This window comes from Populus alba, chromosome 6 (genome assembly GCF_005239225.2).
Source record: "Populus alba chromosome 6, ASM523922v2, whole genome shotgun sequence".
Lineage (NCBI taxonomy): Eukaryota > Viridiplantae > Streptophyta > Magnoliopsida > Malpighiales > Salicaceae > Populus > Populus alba.
The window spans coordinates 19,040,544-19,056,460 of NC_133289.1; the positions used below are offsets into that span (position 1 = coordinate 19,040,544).

The following is a 15,917-nucleotide window of genomic DNA, read 5'->3' on the forward strand; positions in this document are numbered from 1 at the left end:
AAAAATCAGTTAATGATTATCATAACCAGTTTATGATTATTCATTAGAACTTGGTCTGCATTTTCAAAATACTAAAAATTTATATTGTTTCTTTCAATATACAAAATTATGAACTTATACATAAAATGTGTTATCGATATTAAATAAAAAAATAATTTTTTCTTTATATTTTAACTCTAAAATGGATTATATTTGACCCCTAAAGTTACAATCCACTCTACTGTTGTAAATCAACTTTAATAATTAGATACATCAATAGTTAAAAAACACAGCATTCAACTTAGTTTATATTAAAAAGATAGGCAATGCAAGTTTTTTTTAAATAAGACATATTAGGAGTATTAACATTTTTTATTTATATAATTAATTTTTTTATTTAGACTTTTAAATCAGTTATAGTTTTTAATGATGAAAATATTAGGTAGTGAATTTTTTTTTTATTGATAAAAATTTAAAACCTTTTAATTTCCTCCCATATCACCGTAAAAAATTTAGTGTAGAAAGATGATTATCATGACGCGGTCTATGTGCGATGCTCAGGATCCATGTTTTTTCTTAAATAAAAAAGTTCACGAATTGCCCCACAAATGTCCAAGATTGTTAGAAAGACATCTCATAAGCTAGTTAGCAGGCTCCATAATGAAAGGTTCTGTACTTCTGTCACTCTTCGGGTACAAATTGTGAATTCCACAACATTTTGCCAAAAATAAGAAATAAATAATTTCAAATCACATCCCTTAACGCTCAAGAAACCAAAAACTCCCCAAGAGTTATGGGGTCAAAAAATAATAAAATAAAAATATACGGTCCAAAATATAAAAGAAAGATAATTATCTTCCCTCCACCTAAATCCGAAACAAAAAATTCCCTCCTTCCCTCGGTTTCTGCTGTCTCTCTTCCCCCACTTTCCCCACTCCTGCATTCTCTCTCTAAACACATTCTCTCTCTCTAGCCTTCAAATTAATTAATTATCTTTTTTACCAATCAAATAATTTCTTCTCTCTTTTACTCCGATTTTTTATTTTAGGTTTCATTTATTATGTCCGGCGGCGCTAAAGCCTCAACCAGACCGGCTGCGGCGCCGCCTCCATCAAGGCCGATCCAACCTCCTTTAACGCGGCAGCTTGCATTTGCTACGATGAAGCCATCGTTTGTTCCTCCTGATGATTATCACCGATTTTCTTCACCGAGTACTAGTAAAGTCACCGCCGACCGGGATGCCGAGGCTATTGTTGTGAGATCCCCTGTGCGTTTCAATTTCTCTCTGCTGTTATATTTGTATGGAGATATTCATGAACATTTGAATTTTTTTAATTAATTTTGTGTTTTCATGCCGGTGTTTAATGTGTTTTTTAGGGATTGTATGTGTGAGTATTGATTTCAATGAAAGTTAAATTGTGTTTTAAATGCGTTTATAATTTTTTTGGTTGTGGTGTGTTTGGTTGCTGAGAAATTGTGGGAAAGGAAGGGAAAATTTGAATTTGAAAAGAAATTGAGGGTTTATTTTGGCTGCTGTGAGATTGACAGTTATACTATAATAGTTATTATTTTTGCAGAATCTGAATGGATGTTTATTTGAAATTTGAATTCCCATTTGACTTATTTTATTGCTGATAATTTTGGATTTGGTGTTGAATTTTGTAATTTGTTATATTTGGTATAAATATATTAGTGTTTGATGGAAGCCCGTTGTCCGTAAAAATTCTCACGCTGATGTTCAAGTGAGTTTTTCATGTTTAGGGAATAAGAATTGTGTCTCATTACCCAAACCATGTTTGGGCAGGAAGACTTCAAATGGAAAGGAAGATAAGAGAGGGTATGGAATCCTTCAAATGGTCCAGGATTTATAAGTCTTTTTTAAGGGTAGGGAGGGGATTGAAAGGATTACTACAACGTAACTCCTCTTCTAAGAAAACCCACAGCGTCTGTTGTGATCCCTTCACACTGTAACAATAAAGAATTAATTTACTTTTTTTTTTTTTTTAATTTAAACCCCCCTTACTCCTTTAATCCAACAAGGAGAAGGTATGCCACTCTCCTTTCCCCTCTGATACATGCAAACAAGGGGAGGGTTGCTACGCCACTTTTACTTACCCTTCTTTTCCTTCCCTTATCCAGTCTAAACATACTATAACAGGATGCTAACTTGTTTTCTATCTCTATTCTCTGCTTTTGCTTTTAGGTATGGGTTTTGGTTTAGCAATAATCTACTTATGTAAACATTCATTCAAATCCTAACTCTGTTAATCAGCCATACACGTCCATTTGTTGAAATCCTTCACTGAAATGCTGCATAGCCTTTTTTATCCGTACCTGGTCACTATTTCCAGTTACTGCATTAGTTGCTTTGTATAATTCTTAAGGACAATTATATTGGTAGTAGGTGTGTTGCCTTCTTGGCTATACAAGAAGGGGTTACTTGTGCTCATAGTTTCATATAATTTTTTGATTGTAGCTGTAGTGGTGATGGAGTTTGAAGGAATGGTATAAGAACTTCCGATGAATCTTGATGATCATGCATGAAATCACTTTTTCTGTGATCTTAGCAGCTAACATGTTTGTGACAGGTCCTAAAGTTTATTTGGCTGTGGTCTCTATTATTTCTGCCAATTGAAACTGAATTGCCTAGTGTTTTATTATGACAATATTTGGAATGGAATGTATCGTAAAAGTAACAGCTTATAACCTTATGTTCTTAAGAGGTGTTACAGTTTGCTTTACTTCTCCCAGTCATTTAACACAAAGTTGTATTTTTTGGCGTCTCTCAGCAATTAAAACGGAAGAGTGCATTGGATGATAATGGAGTTGGCTCCAGCAATTGTGCTAGCAGTCCTGGATCCACTAGCATATCTAATATTCCCTTCAGGACACCTGTATCAGCAAAAGGAGGAAGGACATACAACAAATCCAAGGCCTCAAAGGGCAGTGGGGCAGGACCTCAAACCCCGGTGTCAAAGGCTGGTGAGGAAATGTATTTATCAACTTTGCAAGTTCTTTTGCATCCCTTTTTCATGCTTTGAGATTGCTTAGCCTTTGTAGGTAAGCTTGTTTGTATATAGATTATGTCTTTTCATCCTTTGAGTAGGGTTTGCACAAATCTTTATTGTCCAAGCATCACCAACATAAGAGGAACCTAATGAATATTATATGTGAACTTGCAGATTGTGCTTCTCCTCTTACTCCAGCTGGCAGCTGTCGTTATGATAGTTCCCTTGGTATTTTTTCAAATATTGGCACTCAAGATGATTTCATGTCTATTTTGATTGTCTTGTATAGCTGTGAAAGCTTTCATATTTATTTTACTGATGTTTTCAGGTCTTTTGACAAAAAGGTTTGTCGATCTATTTAAACACGCTGATGATGGAATTCTTGACCTAAACAATGCAGCAGAAATCTTGGAGGTGATTATGTTTCTGATTGTATATTTACATTGAGGATAATGGATCATACTTGTTGAAAGTTTTTTCACTGGAACAGGTACAAAAGAGACGGATATACGACATAACAAATGTCTTGGAAGGAATTGGCCTCATAGAAAAAACACTCAAGAACAGAATACGTTGGAAGTAAGTTGATGACAACAAACTTTCTGTAAAATTCATACTATTTTGTTTCTATGTTTGATTGAAGCATGTGGGAACTCATGTGAGGATTAATTTGAATGAATGGTTGGCCAGGGGTATTGATGCTTCAAGGCCAGGGCAGGTAGAAGGTGATGCAACTTTGTTACAGGTAAATGGAAGTGGATATTATATGTTTGTTCCACAAGCCTGACTAAATTTATATTCTGCAATTTGTCATAGGTCTGATTGTTCTATATCTTTTTATCTTGATTTGTGACTGCTCACTGATAATTTGTTCACATTACCCCATAGTCCATTTTTTATGAAGCTATTCAAATGATGACATGGAACTGAAAAGGGGAAGGATGAAAACAAATTACATATTGGCTTTCCTATGTAGGAGGCTTATCTTGTGCTTCTTTTCCTGCAGGCAGAAATTGCAAAGCTTACTATGGAAGAGCACACACTAGATGATCAAATAAGGTTACATGGTTGATTCCCTAGTTACAGCTGTTAATCTTGCAATCTTGAATCGCTTGGATAATGCTGATGCTGTCAAATTGCTGCAGAGAAATGCAGGAACGATTGAGAGATCTGAGTGAGGATGAGAACAATCAGAAGTAAAATCCTGTTTGCAAACCCTATGTACTTAAAATTAAATTTACCAGGTGTTTTATTTGCTAACCATAATAACCCTTATCCATCTTCTCACAATTACAGGAGGCTTTTTGTGACTGAAGAAGATATCAAGAGTCTGCCTTGTTTTCTGGTCAGTTTATTCCGTTCAAACTTTATATGAGCCATAATAGTTTTCCAGTTTGGACACTGATCTGTCTGATGGTTTCGTTAACTTTCTATCGTTGCTTGTTCCAGAATGAAACCCTCATAGCAATTAAAGCTCCCCATGGAACTACTCTAGAAGTCCCTGATCCTGATGAGGTAAGTTGACAAAAGAAGATTCATGTTATTTGTGCTCTATGTCATGTGCTTGATGCCAAAGTGGTATTGCTTCCATATATGACAGGCTGTTGACTATCCACAAAGGAGATACAGGATAATCCTTAGAAGCGCTATGGGTCCTATTGATGTCTACCTTGTGAGGTGTGTGGCCCCTTTCTAGATGGTGCACTGGTGTCTTTTGTGAATCAGGTTATTGATTTTTTTCTTGCTTCTCTTCTCTTATTTAAACTTTCTGTTTATTTTTCCAGTCAATTTGAGGAGAATTTTGAGGAGATGAATAACGTTGAAGCATCTGTGAGCATTCCACTTGCTTCTATTTCAGCATCCCATGGAAACCCAATGACAGAGATGACCACTGATGTGAGAACCCAGGAAAGAAGTGGATCTCTGGCACAACAGGCACAAACTATGTTCTCTGATCCTAATGCTACTCAGGAGTTAGGGGGAATGATGAAGATTGTTCCTTCTGATATACATGTAAGTGTAGCTGTACATTGTTTTTGTTCTTATTAGCAATTAACTACTTGTGAAAGAGTCTTACAAATATTCAATGGATAATAGTTTTGACTTCAGCAAAGGTACTTACTAGTTCAGATAATGATGGGTATGTGAAATGCTTGCGTCTTAGTCTGGCCAATGATTTCAAGCTTTGGTTTCAAGCCCATTTACTGATTGCCTGGTACAGTATCAGTTTCATAAATACAAAGCCGAGATAATCCACATTAATATAATTTAATAGGAAGTCAAGCATGACTTCGTGATAAAGTACAAATAGATTAAAATGCTGTTTTTTTTCCAAAATTCTTTCAAGCAGCAAGGTGTCAAATTATGAGACTTTACTCAATCATCTTAATTCATGTAAATGCCATCTGTGAAACCTGTCTGTTGATAGTTTCCAACCCAAATTGTTTTGTATATTGCATGTATAAAACAAATGAGACGTGCAAAGCTGTCATTTCATACCAAAGATTTTGCAACTGCTTGGATGACTTAAAACTGATAGTCGTATTCAAATGTGTAAGTTGTGTCTGACTGTCTGATTCTTGTTGCTCTTGCAGGATGATTCAGATTACTGGCTTCTTTCAGACGCAGGCATTAGTATTACAGATATGTGGAAGACAGACTGTATCCTTGAAATTATTTTTCATTTATACCCCCCCTCCCCGGACCATGTAAGAGTTCAATAATCAATCCTTGACCCAGGCAACAGCAAATATTGAATGGGCTGATTTTGGGGTGACCGATGTCCAAACTCCCAGGACACAAACTCCATTGCATGGGATTACTGAAGTGCCTCCTGGTGTGTAAACCCTATTCGGAGGTAAATATTGACTTATCCACTGCATTGAGAAGATTCTTTTCCTGTACCAATCTGCATCCTTCTATGCTCGTCAATTATGAGTTGGCTTAAGAAAGACAAACCAGGAAAGTGTTAGAGGTTGGCAGATGATAATCCATGGTTAATTTTACATGGTAGAAATTGACCTCGTGGTCTATTTGCAAGCAAATCAAAGGATAACAAGGGAGGGAATTTTGTTTGCAATGGTGGACGTTCATGATGGAACTGAGTAGTGGTGTATCTGATGATGTTAGGGCACACACAACACAATTGATTTAACATTTATTATTCCATCATGCATGTACATGTTGTTGTTGCTATAGCTGGTGCTGTAGTTTGTCTAGCGTTGGAAGGCAACAGATCTGGCCAGCCGCCATTATAGTGGCGGCATGCTATAAGAATGTTGCACGGGAACCAGGATAATATTGGGGCAGCATTGCTTTCCAGCCGAGGGCTAGTTACATATTTAATTTTGTGGACTAAGTTGTAAACATCAATATCATATTTCATTGGGATGGAATCAAGCTGCTTTTGTGGCCGTAAGTTTCTCCCTACAGCTTCACCATAATTTCATCCTTGAAAAAATCTCACGTGATGGTTGAATGAACTTAGACAAACCAGTCATGTTTCCATGGAGTTGTTCGTTCTTTCCTTGAACCCCTCCCTCCAACAGTTGCTTTTTCAGAAAATTGGGGTCCAAATTCTCAATGATCCTTCAAGGAAAAACTTTTCAATCATCGGACAGCGAATGAGTGAGTGTCACCGGTGAAATTATCATTTTCCGTTATGACGGATGTATATGTTATCCCACCAGTATAAATGAAGAACAGTTCACTGTTCACACAAGTTGTTATTGGCAATTTGTTTTTGTACAAGTCTCGTATGATTATTTTTTTGGCTCAGTCAAAATCACTCCGGAAGAAAACCTCTCAAAACAGATGAATAAGAAGCGTTGCATAACGATGCATGTATATTCTGTGTTACCATCTGCAGTCCAGCTCAGCACCACGTGACCTTAACAAGCTCCACGTCAGATACCAGGTTAATGGGTCCTCCGTTTTGCCCTGCGTCTTGTCTTTTTTTCCGGGCTGTTTGAGGTTGTTGTAGCGGTGACAATTCAAAGTATTTTTTACTTAGAAATATATTAAAATAAATTTTTTTTAAAAAAATATTTTTGACATTAACACATCAAAATGATTTGAAAATAAAAAACAATTATTTTAAACAAAAAAACAAATTCAAAATTTTTTGAAATGATGTTTGCATCGTGTTCTCAAACACTCAATTTGTATCCAATTACTAGTTTATGTTTCTCTTCTTTATTATATACATAAAAAAACTAATAGTCCTCAATCTTCTTTTTTTTTTTTCCCTATAATTTTTGATCATTCAATTTTCGTCTTCTATTTTGATTCTTCAAAAGTGTTTTGATTTACTAATGGTCTTGGTAATTTATTATGCATGCATATGGAAATAAAAATCAGTTTAATAGATTTACAATATCTAGAGTTTAGGGGACTAAATATGAAGCTTAAAGAAATGTTCAGTCCTTTTCTTTTTTTTTTTTGACAAAATCAAAAACTGATTTGGACAATTAAGTAGAAAGTTTATATATTATATATATATATATATATATTTTTATTTCGGATTCTTGATTTTTTTTTCAATGTGATCCTTTTGAATTGGTTTCATTTAGGACTTAACTTGGTAATTCGTTATAGTTGCCTATGGTTGCCTTGATATGGAGTTCTTGCAATGTCGAGGGAAGTTTTCGGTGCTTGATTTTGCAAATAAAATAAAATTTGGCTAATTTAAAACAATAAAGTGTTAAGGTATCAAAATTAAAAATAAAACAATTATGGGGACTATGGTAAACGAGTAGGGAAAATTGGGTGGCGCTTTCAATGCATGTGCCAACAGGTGGGAGGTTTCTTTGGTCTTTAAATGGCACATAAGGCGTCCACCGACATCTAAATGATGGCCTCCACAACGACATTGGAAGCATCTTGTCACGCTCTTCCTAGTGGTGCAACGCGTGTGAGTGATGGTGCAACGGTTTGGCTCCAACAAGTTTTTTTTTCTCCTACTTTTTTATCTCCTCTCGTTGGGAATTGCGTTGGTTTGTAAAATTTGAAAGGTGTCTTGTATTTGTTTATTATATCAGATTTGATCTTCATTCTTTTTATTACTCTTTATTTTGTTTTGAATCATTTTTTATTGATTTTTTTTTTAATTTTATCTTTAGCATTTAGTTTCATTTGATTTTTATATCAAATTTAATCTTCATTCTATTTACTGCTATTTTTTTTTATTCATTTTTTAATTGATTTTTATTTTTAATTTTATCTCTCAACATTTTGTTTCATTTTATTTTTTTATCAAGCTTGGTCTTCATTATTTTAATTGCAACTTTTTTTTTCAATAAAAATTGATTTGTCTTTTCAATTTTATCTTTTAATATTAGGTTGATTGAAAATTGAGTTTCATATTTTTTTTCGATGTGGTGATCCTAGTCTCATAACCTGGGTCACGGGTGTGAAATGTTAACTCAGATCGACATCAATTTTTTTTATTATCTTTTTTACACTATTTTTTTTTATTTTATCATTCAATATTGAGTTTTATGAGGATTGAGCTTTGAGATTTTTTTTTTATTTTTTTTATAAGATTATCTTGCTCTCATAAATTAGGTTAAGTATCTAGCGGGTTTGCCCAATTTAGCTCCTGTTCTTTTTTTTTTTTTGGTAATTTTTTAAAATTGAATATTTTTCCAGCTCCACCTTTTTACATTTTTTTTTAGAATTGGGCTTCACAATTCTTGTTATTTTGCTTTCAATTAGGTTCTCTTGTTCACATGATTTGACATGCAAGGTCGAGAGGCCTTACTTGAGATTGTTGGTGTTTTATTTTTTTGGAGTTTTTTTTGTTGACTTATGTTTTTTTTATTTTTTTACTCTACATTTGGACCGATGGTAATTGGGCATCATTTTTTTTTTCTATGAGGTTAACCCGACCTCATGGCCTATGTCTCAAATTTTTTTTGTTAGCTCGGGTTAACTTGAGTCATTTTTTTTTAATTTCATTTTTAACATCATATTGTTTTGGAATTATGCTACATAATATTTTTTTTTCTATAGATAATCGTTATCACCTATTCTTTCTAAATTCTATTAACTTATTGTCATTAAATAAAACCATCTTATTGAATTTTTTTTCTTAAAAAAATACTAGCAACTCCTGAATAAAAAAAAAATTTTTTTTTTTGATAGATAACATTTCATAAATTATTTTAAATAAAATAAGTAACAATCAAAAGAATGAGGACCAAATTTGATAGATAAAAATTAAATTGTAAGGGATGAAATTGAAAAATAAATATTCAAAACAAAATATATATAGCAATCAAAAGTTTGAGGACCAAATTTGACACAATCAGCAAATAATATTACATTTTTAAAATTTTCACAACTTCTAAAAAATGTTTTCCGTCCAAAATAAAAGGAAAACACTTTATTGAAAATTAAGCTAAATTTTCTTTTGACTAGAAAGTGTTTTTTTCATTGATCAACTTTTCTATTAGCAAACAAACATAAAAAAGTTTGGAAAATAATTTTTTGAAAATCACTTTCTGAAAAAACAAATGCACTAGGTTGATCTTTAAAGCATGGTGGGCTTTTTTGTTTCTTTATTTATGAATTTGGGCTTTTAATCTCCTTTGCTTTGAAAGAAGATGGAAGGTTTGGCCACTCTCTCTTTATTTATGTTTTATCAAACAAGTTATATTCACTAGCGGAAAATTAAAGGGTACATCTTTATAAAAGCATTGCCGGTGGGAAATTTTTAGCAGCAGCTGGGCAGATCATTAGGAGTAGATGTAAGTGGAAAATTAATGAGTACATCTTACAATTTTTTTAATATATATATTTTTTAAATCAAGATTATTAATTTCGTTATATTCTAGCCTTTATATTTCATACCATTTTAAAAAAAATATAAAATAAATTTTATTTTGTGTACGATCTCGGTCCATTCCAGATTTTTCGCTCAAATTCCATCCAAGATGTTCAAGGTTTACTTTGTCTGTTCTATTCCAGATAAAAATTTGATAAAACTAAAGTGATTTGGTTTTTGTTTGTTATAATTTAAGGATTCAATAAAGGTAAAATATTAATATTATTATATTAATAATAATATTGAAAAAAATTATTACTATTTTCATTAAAATTACTATTAATTTTTTAAAATTGAATTATCACTAATATTATGGTTATATTCTTGTTTTTTTTTTTTTTTCATGTTTGTACTTTGTAAGAATTTAAGCAAAATAAAAAATATTTTAGATCCTCCCATTAGTTTTGATAATATTGAATTATTGAATAAGTAAATTTGTAAGAATATAGTTTTTGAAGGAGAGGATTTAAATGAGAGATAATTGAGATTATTTTTGTTTATTTTAACTTTAGAGGATAAAAAGATTTATTTTAATAGAGAGGACGAACTTAATGAAAATAATTATTAGTTAGAATATTTAGTTGATGACTTTTTTTTATATACCACTACATAAAATTAAGATTTTTATTTTTATATTAATTATGTGAATGATGTTTGATTTATGTTTATTTTTTGAATTAAAACTTTTTATTTTTATATTTTATTTGTATTGAATTATTTTAAAGTGTAGTTATTTTTAGTATTGATTTTTGATTATTTAAAAATATTTTTAAACTGAAAATTAATCATATAATTGAAAATTAATAAATGTTTAGATTTGAATAGAAAGAAGCGTACAATCGTGCACGCTTATAACTCAACTCGGATCAGGTAGGACCAGCGGAGCTGAATAACTGTCGATAAAACAACAAAGGAGCACCAATGACATCGTAAAAGATAACATTAACGACGTCATGTCAAAAAATGTTGCCGTCAAAAGAATGGCAGGCAGGAGCCCTTTAGTCCTCAGCCATCACTGACCCAACGAACCACCCACCCACAACGCGATGCAAACAGCCGCCGTATTCCCAAGTAAACTCTAAAATTCCATCCCTCCCTCTCCCCTCTCTTTCCCTCACGATGAACCAAGAACCAGCGCCCTCACAAACAGCCACCCTTCGCCGGAGAAACTCAATAGCCATGTCATCAGTTATCCCAACAAAGCTCTCCCTCCACCCCTCCTCCATCCTCCCTCCATCACACTTAAATGGCACCATTCTTTCTCCCCTTGACATCTCCCTCCTTTCTCCAAAATCCTCTTCATCCTACACTTCTCTTAAAGACCTTCTGCCTTCGGCCACCGTTAACTCTCCGACTTCTTCGAATTCCACCACCACATCCCCGTATGAAATTTCCATTCGCAACCGCCTTGTCAAACATGCTGCCTGGGCTTACCTCCAGCCCATGTCCCCCTCTGCTGATTCGTCTGGCCACTTCCTCCGACGCCTCTGGTTTCGGTTCTCCACCAAGAATCCCATCACTGCATGTTTTCGGTTCCTTAGTGGTCATGTTATTCCGAGCATAACAAGTGCTTTTGATCGGATCCTCCATGCCATTCGAGTCTACGTTAACAAATAGCAGTAACTCATTCTCAATTTCAGTTTCAATGCATATCTGAGTTATATGACCCAGAAATAGTGTAGAAAAAAAAGAAAGAAAAAATCATGTACAAGAAAAAGAAAGAATAATTGGGATTCAATTTGGAAATGAAGAAAAGAAGGACGTCTAAAGTTTTTTTTTTTTTTTTTAAATTATTTCTATCTTTTTTTTTTCCCGAGTTTGTTTTTTAGTACAGTTTTTCTTTTAATACATTTTTCTCTCATTCTTGAGTTGGTTTTGATCTTCGTAGCCTCATACGAAATTGATGGAGCTTTTCATTGACATTAGGATCAAGGTTAGTTGAGTTGTCCGTGTCCATTGCGATAACAGATTCTGTTTCCTCATTGAGGTGGACTTGTACTCGTTTGGATTTTGGGGATCCTGCAACTTCTCGGTTGATTGTGCTGCTGCCAGGCGGTGTCGGTGGTCTTGGTGGCGAGTTGGAGTTCCTGCTTGTATTCTTGGCCAATGATGGTAACTCATTTGGAGACGTAGCGCTAGGTTCATCGCCATCGCTCTTCTGCAAGGTTGGTTCGAGAAATCACAGCTAGTTTAGTTGATCAAGGTTAGTGTTTTTATGTATATTAAGAGCTGTGATTATATATAATATCAAAGAAACCAAAGTTGTGAATGCATGTGCGTGTCTGTTTATTAATGAATGCCAAAATTGTCAATCTGCTCTATTTACAAATACAATGTGCTTAACCTGTTGATTCTGAAGTTGGATCCAATTCACTAGTTCTAATGACAGATGTTTCTTCCTGAAGATCTGGGCAGTCCATTACAAAGCTATAGCCTATGGGGACGAGAGCTTTTTTTGAACTGTTGGGTTAGTAACGATAGTGTGTGATGGGGAGTTTGAATTTGAGCATAAATACTTTGAGGGTTGCAGAGTGGTAAAGTCGTGAGGTCTTTTACAAGCTAGATACCCTTTGAAGAAAGAGTGGAATTTGTGGGATGCAGATATGCTAAGCAATAAAGAATATTGGCAGGGCAAGAAGGAACAACAAATGCAACTTCTATTTTGCTTGTGGAGGTGAAAGTGCTTGCTTCTAGCTAGTAATTACTTGTGCGTCCACTTTTGGAATCATTTTACTGATTCGATGGCTTGTTTTGAAGGAAAAATAATGTACCTCACTGTTGTTGTTTGTAAACTTTCCTGACTGACTCGCCAAGTATTGCAGAACTTCAAAGAATTTAGTTTGCCCCAGTTCTGTGCAGATATCCCAGTAGTACATGGCAAAGTCCCAACCTCTAGCCCTCATCTCCTGTAGCTTCCTTTCGATACCCGTTTCATGCCTCGCTACCAAAGGCCTCAACAAGGTGTCATAGATATAGCCAGTTCCCTGCGTTGAGCAAAAGTTTAACGTTATATGATTTGCAGAACTTGGTGAACAAATTTGAGCAAAAGTTTAACAGAATTCCTTCCCCAGTCTCTTCTAACCATCTTCTCTCTTTACCTTTGTTTTTGGATGCCATAAGTAGATAAAAAATGCCAGCTTCACTTCACCATACATCGGCAACCTTCACCATAAAATGAGAATAAAATCAGACACCACAAAATAGGTGCTGCTGGGAATGTCAATGAGAACCTCAGAACCCTGCTTACCATGAAAGAAATATGTCTCCCATCCTCTCACAAACCGTTACAAGTGCAATAATGATCCTGCGAAGTTTAATAAGAATTACACTAATAATTCGACTGCAGAGCATAAAGATAAAAGAAAATTCATGCATAAAGACGACGAATGGAACTGGAACACCCTTGTAATTTAAGCAATGATGATTTATGCAGTGTTGCTACTGCTTTTAAGAAGTTACACCAGGATGGATCAGGGAATAGAGAACCCAACACATGATCCCCATCACCACCAGTAAAGATTTGGCTGTTCTCCATTCCAACTCAAAATCTCAATTTCTTTCATTTTCTAATAATTTCTGAAACAGAATGGATTATTCACCTTGCTATCGCGAAAGAACATCAAACTAAACTTTCTGAGGAGACCTTGAATAGAATCAATTTCAACATAAAAATGAAGACCATGTCTGATGGGTTGATTGAATGAACATATGGGGACTTACCAATATTGACACCAGAATCTAATTTCTTCAATATCCACGTTGTTCTTCTCCACAGATTTGAAACATTCAAATGCTGGGTATGCATATCCAAAAAGCAACCTGGCATCATCCAAAAAAACACAATATTCAATTTCAAGAAACGTAATTCAAAAAAGAAAAGGAAAGAGCAACGAAGATAAAAATCATAGTGAAACAACAGAAACAAACGAAACAAGAGGGGGAGGGGGGAAATGAAGGAATATTGTTGAATAACTTACACAAGAAATCTGATGATGAAATCTCCTACCATCCTTAATCTCTGATCATACACTCTCCAAAGTTGCTGAAACAACTTTAAGAGAAAATTCTCAACATTCAATCAATATGCAATACAAAAAGAAAAAAAAAAACGGTAAACCAGAAGACAAAAGTTGACATCCAAAGAAGAAGAAGAAGAAGATAAAGCACCTGTAAATAAATGAATTACCAAAAGAAGAAACTACCAACACCAATGAACTTGCAATGATCTACTTATGCAAAGAAACAAAATCTTGAAGAAGCTTTCACGTGAAGAATTCTTCAAACTCTGCATTATAAAAAGATATAAATCAACCAAACATGGAATTAGTACAGTGATTGTAGATTCTTTAGAAGAGAAATGGGGTTTAAACCTTTTGAGAGAGGGATCTCTGTTTCTGCGAATAATGGCAAGAAAATCCGCAGAGACGTGAGAGCAGAGGACAGACAAAAATTCTTTATAAAACACAGAATTAATGAGTGTGTGTGTGTGTATATATAGGAAAAAGGGAAGCAGCCCTGTAGTTAATTAAAGAAGAGAATAGCGAGGGGCAAAGGAGAAAAAAATGGAGAAGGGAGAGATTTCTTGCAATGGACGCCTCTCTAATATTTTTTAAGTGGAGGGAAAGAAGGGATTATTTTGGGATTCTGCCAACGGATTCACCGTTTGGCAGTTAAAAGCTCCCTGTTTCCTGAGGGTGTTTCTGTCAATTAGTTCAGGAGCCATAAGAAATGGAGGCAGTTTTGGTAAAGCTCCAGTTTAGGGCAATCTCCATGTAATTTGTTTCCCAAGCCATGTAATAAATTCTTCATCTTTTCTCCATATTTGGGGCAATGCTCCCAAATATTATATATTGAAAGAAAGAATATTTATAAGTTTGTATCACTAATTTCATCTCTTTAATTCCCTCAATCTCATTTTCAGATAATAACAACCGAAAATAGATGGATTAGTTGTTAGATTTATCTACTTAATTGGTTGGCAAATTATCATTTCAGATATTAATAAAATCTCGTGCAAGAAATTAAGAGATCAAAGCCATGCATCCTTGTTCTAGAGATAGCTGGAAAACAAACATGCAAGTCAAACGTGGAATCACGTCCCATATATGCGTGTGCGCGCGCCCCCAAATCAAAAGCCGAGCAACAGAGAATTAAACTACATCAACAGGCATTGACTTTGGAAACATGAGACCTTAATTCAGGTAGTTGACAGGTAAAAAAACATAGGCATTGACTTTAGTGTGTTGTATGCCAAGAGTTGATCGATGCCATGTCCAATTCCAAGCCATGGAGAGCAGCCAATCAGGAAAACAACCAACCTCCATATTTTCAATTCTTACCTCATTCCGCAGCTACACAAGCATTAATTGTTCTATCTTCAATTCTCTATTTACTGTCAAATGCTATAAAATACTGTCTAATAACCAACTAAACGGTCTAAAATGATAAAAAAAAAAAGAGGCAAACTTAGGCAAAACTCTTAAATTTCGGTTAATCTCTAAAACTCATAACCCATAAAATCCTAGACCCGGACTCAATAAACAACCTCAATTCTCAACTAATTTAATGTTGAAGGATGAAATAAAAAAAAATCGATTAAAAGAAGCTGTCACAGTAAAAAAATAGCAATCAAAAGAATATGAAACAAATTTGATAGGAAAAAACATAGAATGAATTTTCTTTAAATAAAATTAAAAAAACTATTTCAAATAAAAAATAAATCTAAGACTAAATTATTCAAAGGGGGATAAACTGAAAAAAAATTCTTTTTTTTATAAATTATTCTAAATAAAAAAATATAGATTAAATCTGAAAGAATAATAAAATGAAGGGCTACTTTGAAGTTTTGAAAGGGTAGATATGAAAATTGATGAGGAGAGAGAAAATAAAAGAAAAAGGTGGTCAACATTAAGTCGAGGGACATTACCATATGTGTAGCCTCATCATAGAGGAGATGCTAAGACGATTCAAACACCACTAAGGAGCGCAACATTTGATCACTGAACAACCTCACAGGCACCAACAATTTTTTATTAATATTTAATATTTGATCAAATATAAAAATGCCCATGAGTCAACTTAATATTAACCATAAAACCATAATG

The 15,917-nt window shown here is 34.1% G+C and overlaps 2 protein-coding genes and 1 long non-coding RNA gene across 6 annotated transcripts; 2 read left to right on the forward strand and 1 right to left on the reverse strand.

Moving 5' to 3' along the window:
* Positions 1-850: 850 nt before the first annotated feature.
* Positions 851-6,416, forward strand: LOC118027959 (transcription factor E2FA). Of its 2 annotated transcripts, none has more exons than XM_073410269.1 (14): positions 851-1,234; positions 2,769-2,961; positions 3,162-3,215; positions 3,316-3,401; positions 3,478-3,566; positions 3,678-3,732; positions 3,994-4,046; positions 4,133-4,183; positions 4,284-4,332; positions 4,437-4,502; positions 4,588-4,664; positions 4,772-5,000; positions 5,582-5,648; positions 5,734-6,416. In XM_073410269.1, exons 1-14 carry the CDS (start codon positions 1,040-1,042, stop codon positions 5,829-5,831), a joined length of 1,362 nt encoding a protein of 453 aa, XP_073266370.1. In that variant the 5' UTR covers positions 851-1,039; the 3' UTR covers positions 5,832-6,416. The 2 variants fall into 2 exon arrangements, with proteins under 2 accessions (XP_073266370.1, XP_034887363.1); XM_035031472.2 differs by having other exon boundaries at positions 853-1,246.
* A 5,103-nt stretch (positions 6,417-11,519) lies between these two features.
* Positions 11,520-14,333, reverse strand: LOC118027930 (putative HVA22-like protein g). Of its 2 annotated transcripts, none has more exons than XM_035031431.2 (8): positions 14,184-14,333; positions 13,981-14,098; positions 13,791-13,855; positions 13,534-13,632; positions 13,061-13,117; positions 12,912-12,975; positions 12,585-12,797; positions 11,520-11,971 (listed from the first exon to the last, which is right to left on the reverse strand). In XM_035031431.2, exons 3-8 carry the CDS (start codon positions 13,820-13,822, stop codon positions 11,672-11,674), a joined length of 765 nt encoding a protein of 254 aa, XP_034887322.1. In that variant the 5' UTR covers positions 13,823-13,855; positions 13,981-14,098; positions 14,184-14,333; the 3' UTR covers positions 11,520-11,671. The 2 variants fall into 2 exon arrangements, with proteins under 2 accessions (XP_034887322.1, XP_034887323.1); XM_035031432.2 differs by having other exon boundaries at positions 13,791-13,864.
* LOC118027931 (uncharacterized) lies at positions 11,872-12,605 on the forward strand. 2 transcript variants are annotated; one of them, XR_012170219.1, is made up of 2 exons: positions 11,872-12,016; positions 12,219-12,605. It is a non-coding gene; the product is annotated as an uncharacterized lncRNA (long non-coding RNA). The 2 variants fall into 2 exon arrangements; XR_004683916.2 differs by having other exon boundaries at positions 11,878-12,016; positions 12,203-12,605.
* Positions 14,334-15,917: the final 1,584 nt, after the last annotated feature.

What these genes read in the sequence shown, in the direction of transcription:
- LOC118027930 (XM_035031431.2), bottom strand. Translation starts at nt 13,822, where the DNA reads ATGGTAGGAGATTTCATCATCAGATTTCTTGT. An exon ending in TTCATCATCAGATTTCTTGT is followed by an intron (nt 13,633 to 13,790) that starts GTAAGTTATTCA and finishes GGATGATGCCAG; the next exon opens with GTTGCTTTTTGGATATGCAT. An exon ending in TTACAAACAACAACAGTGAG is followed by an intron (nt 11,972 to 12,584) that starts GTACATTATTTT and finishes CCAACCTTGCAG; the next exon opens with AAGAGCGATGGCGATGAACC.
- LOC118027959 (XM_035031472.2), top strand. Translation starts at nt 1,040, where the DNA reads ATGTCCGGCGGCGCTAAAGCCTCAACCAGACCGGCTGCGGCGCCGCCT. An exon ending in ATGCAGCAGAAATCTTGGAG is followed by an intron (nt 3,402 to 3,477) that starts GTGATTATGTTT and finishes TCACTGGAACAG; the next exon opens with GTACAAAAGAGACGGATATA. An exon ending in GAGGATGAGAACAATCAGAA is followed by an intron (nt 4,184 to 4,283) that starts GTAAAATCCTGT and finishes TCACAATTACAG; the next exon opens with GAGGCTTTTTGTGACTGAAG.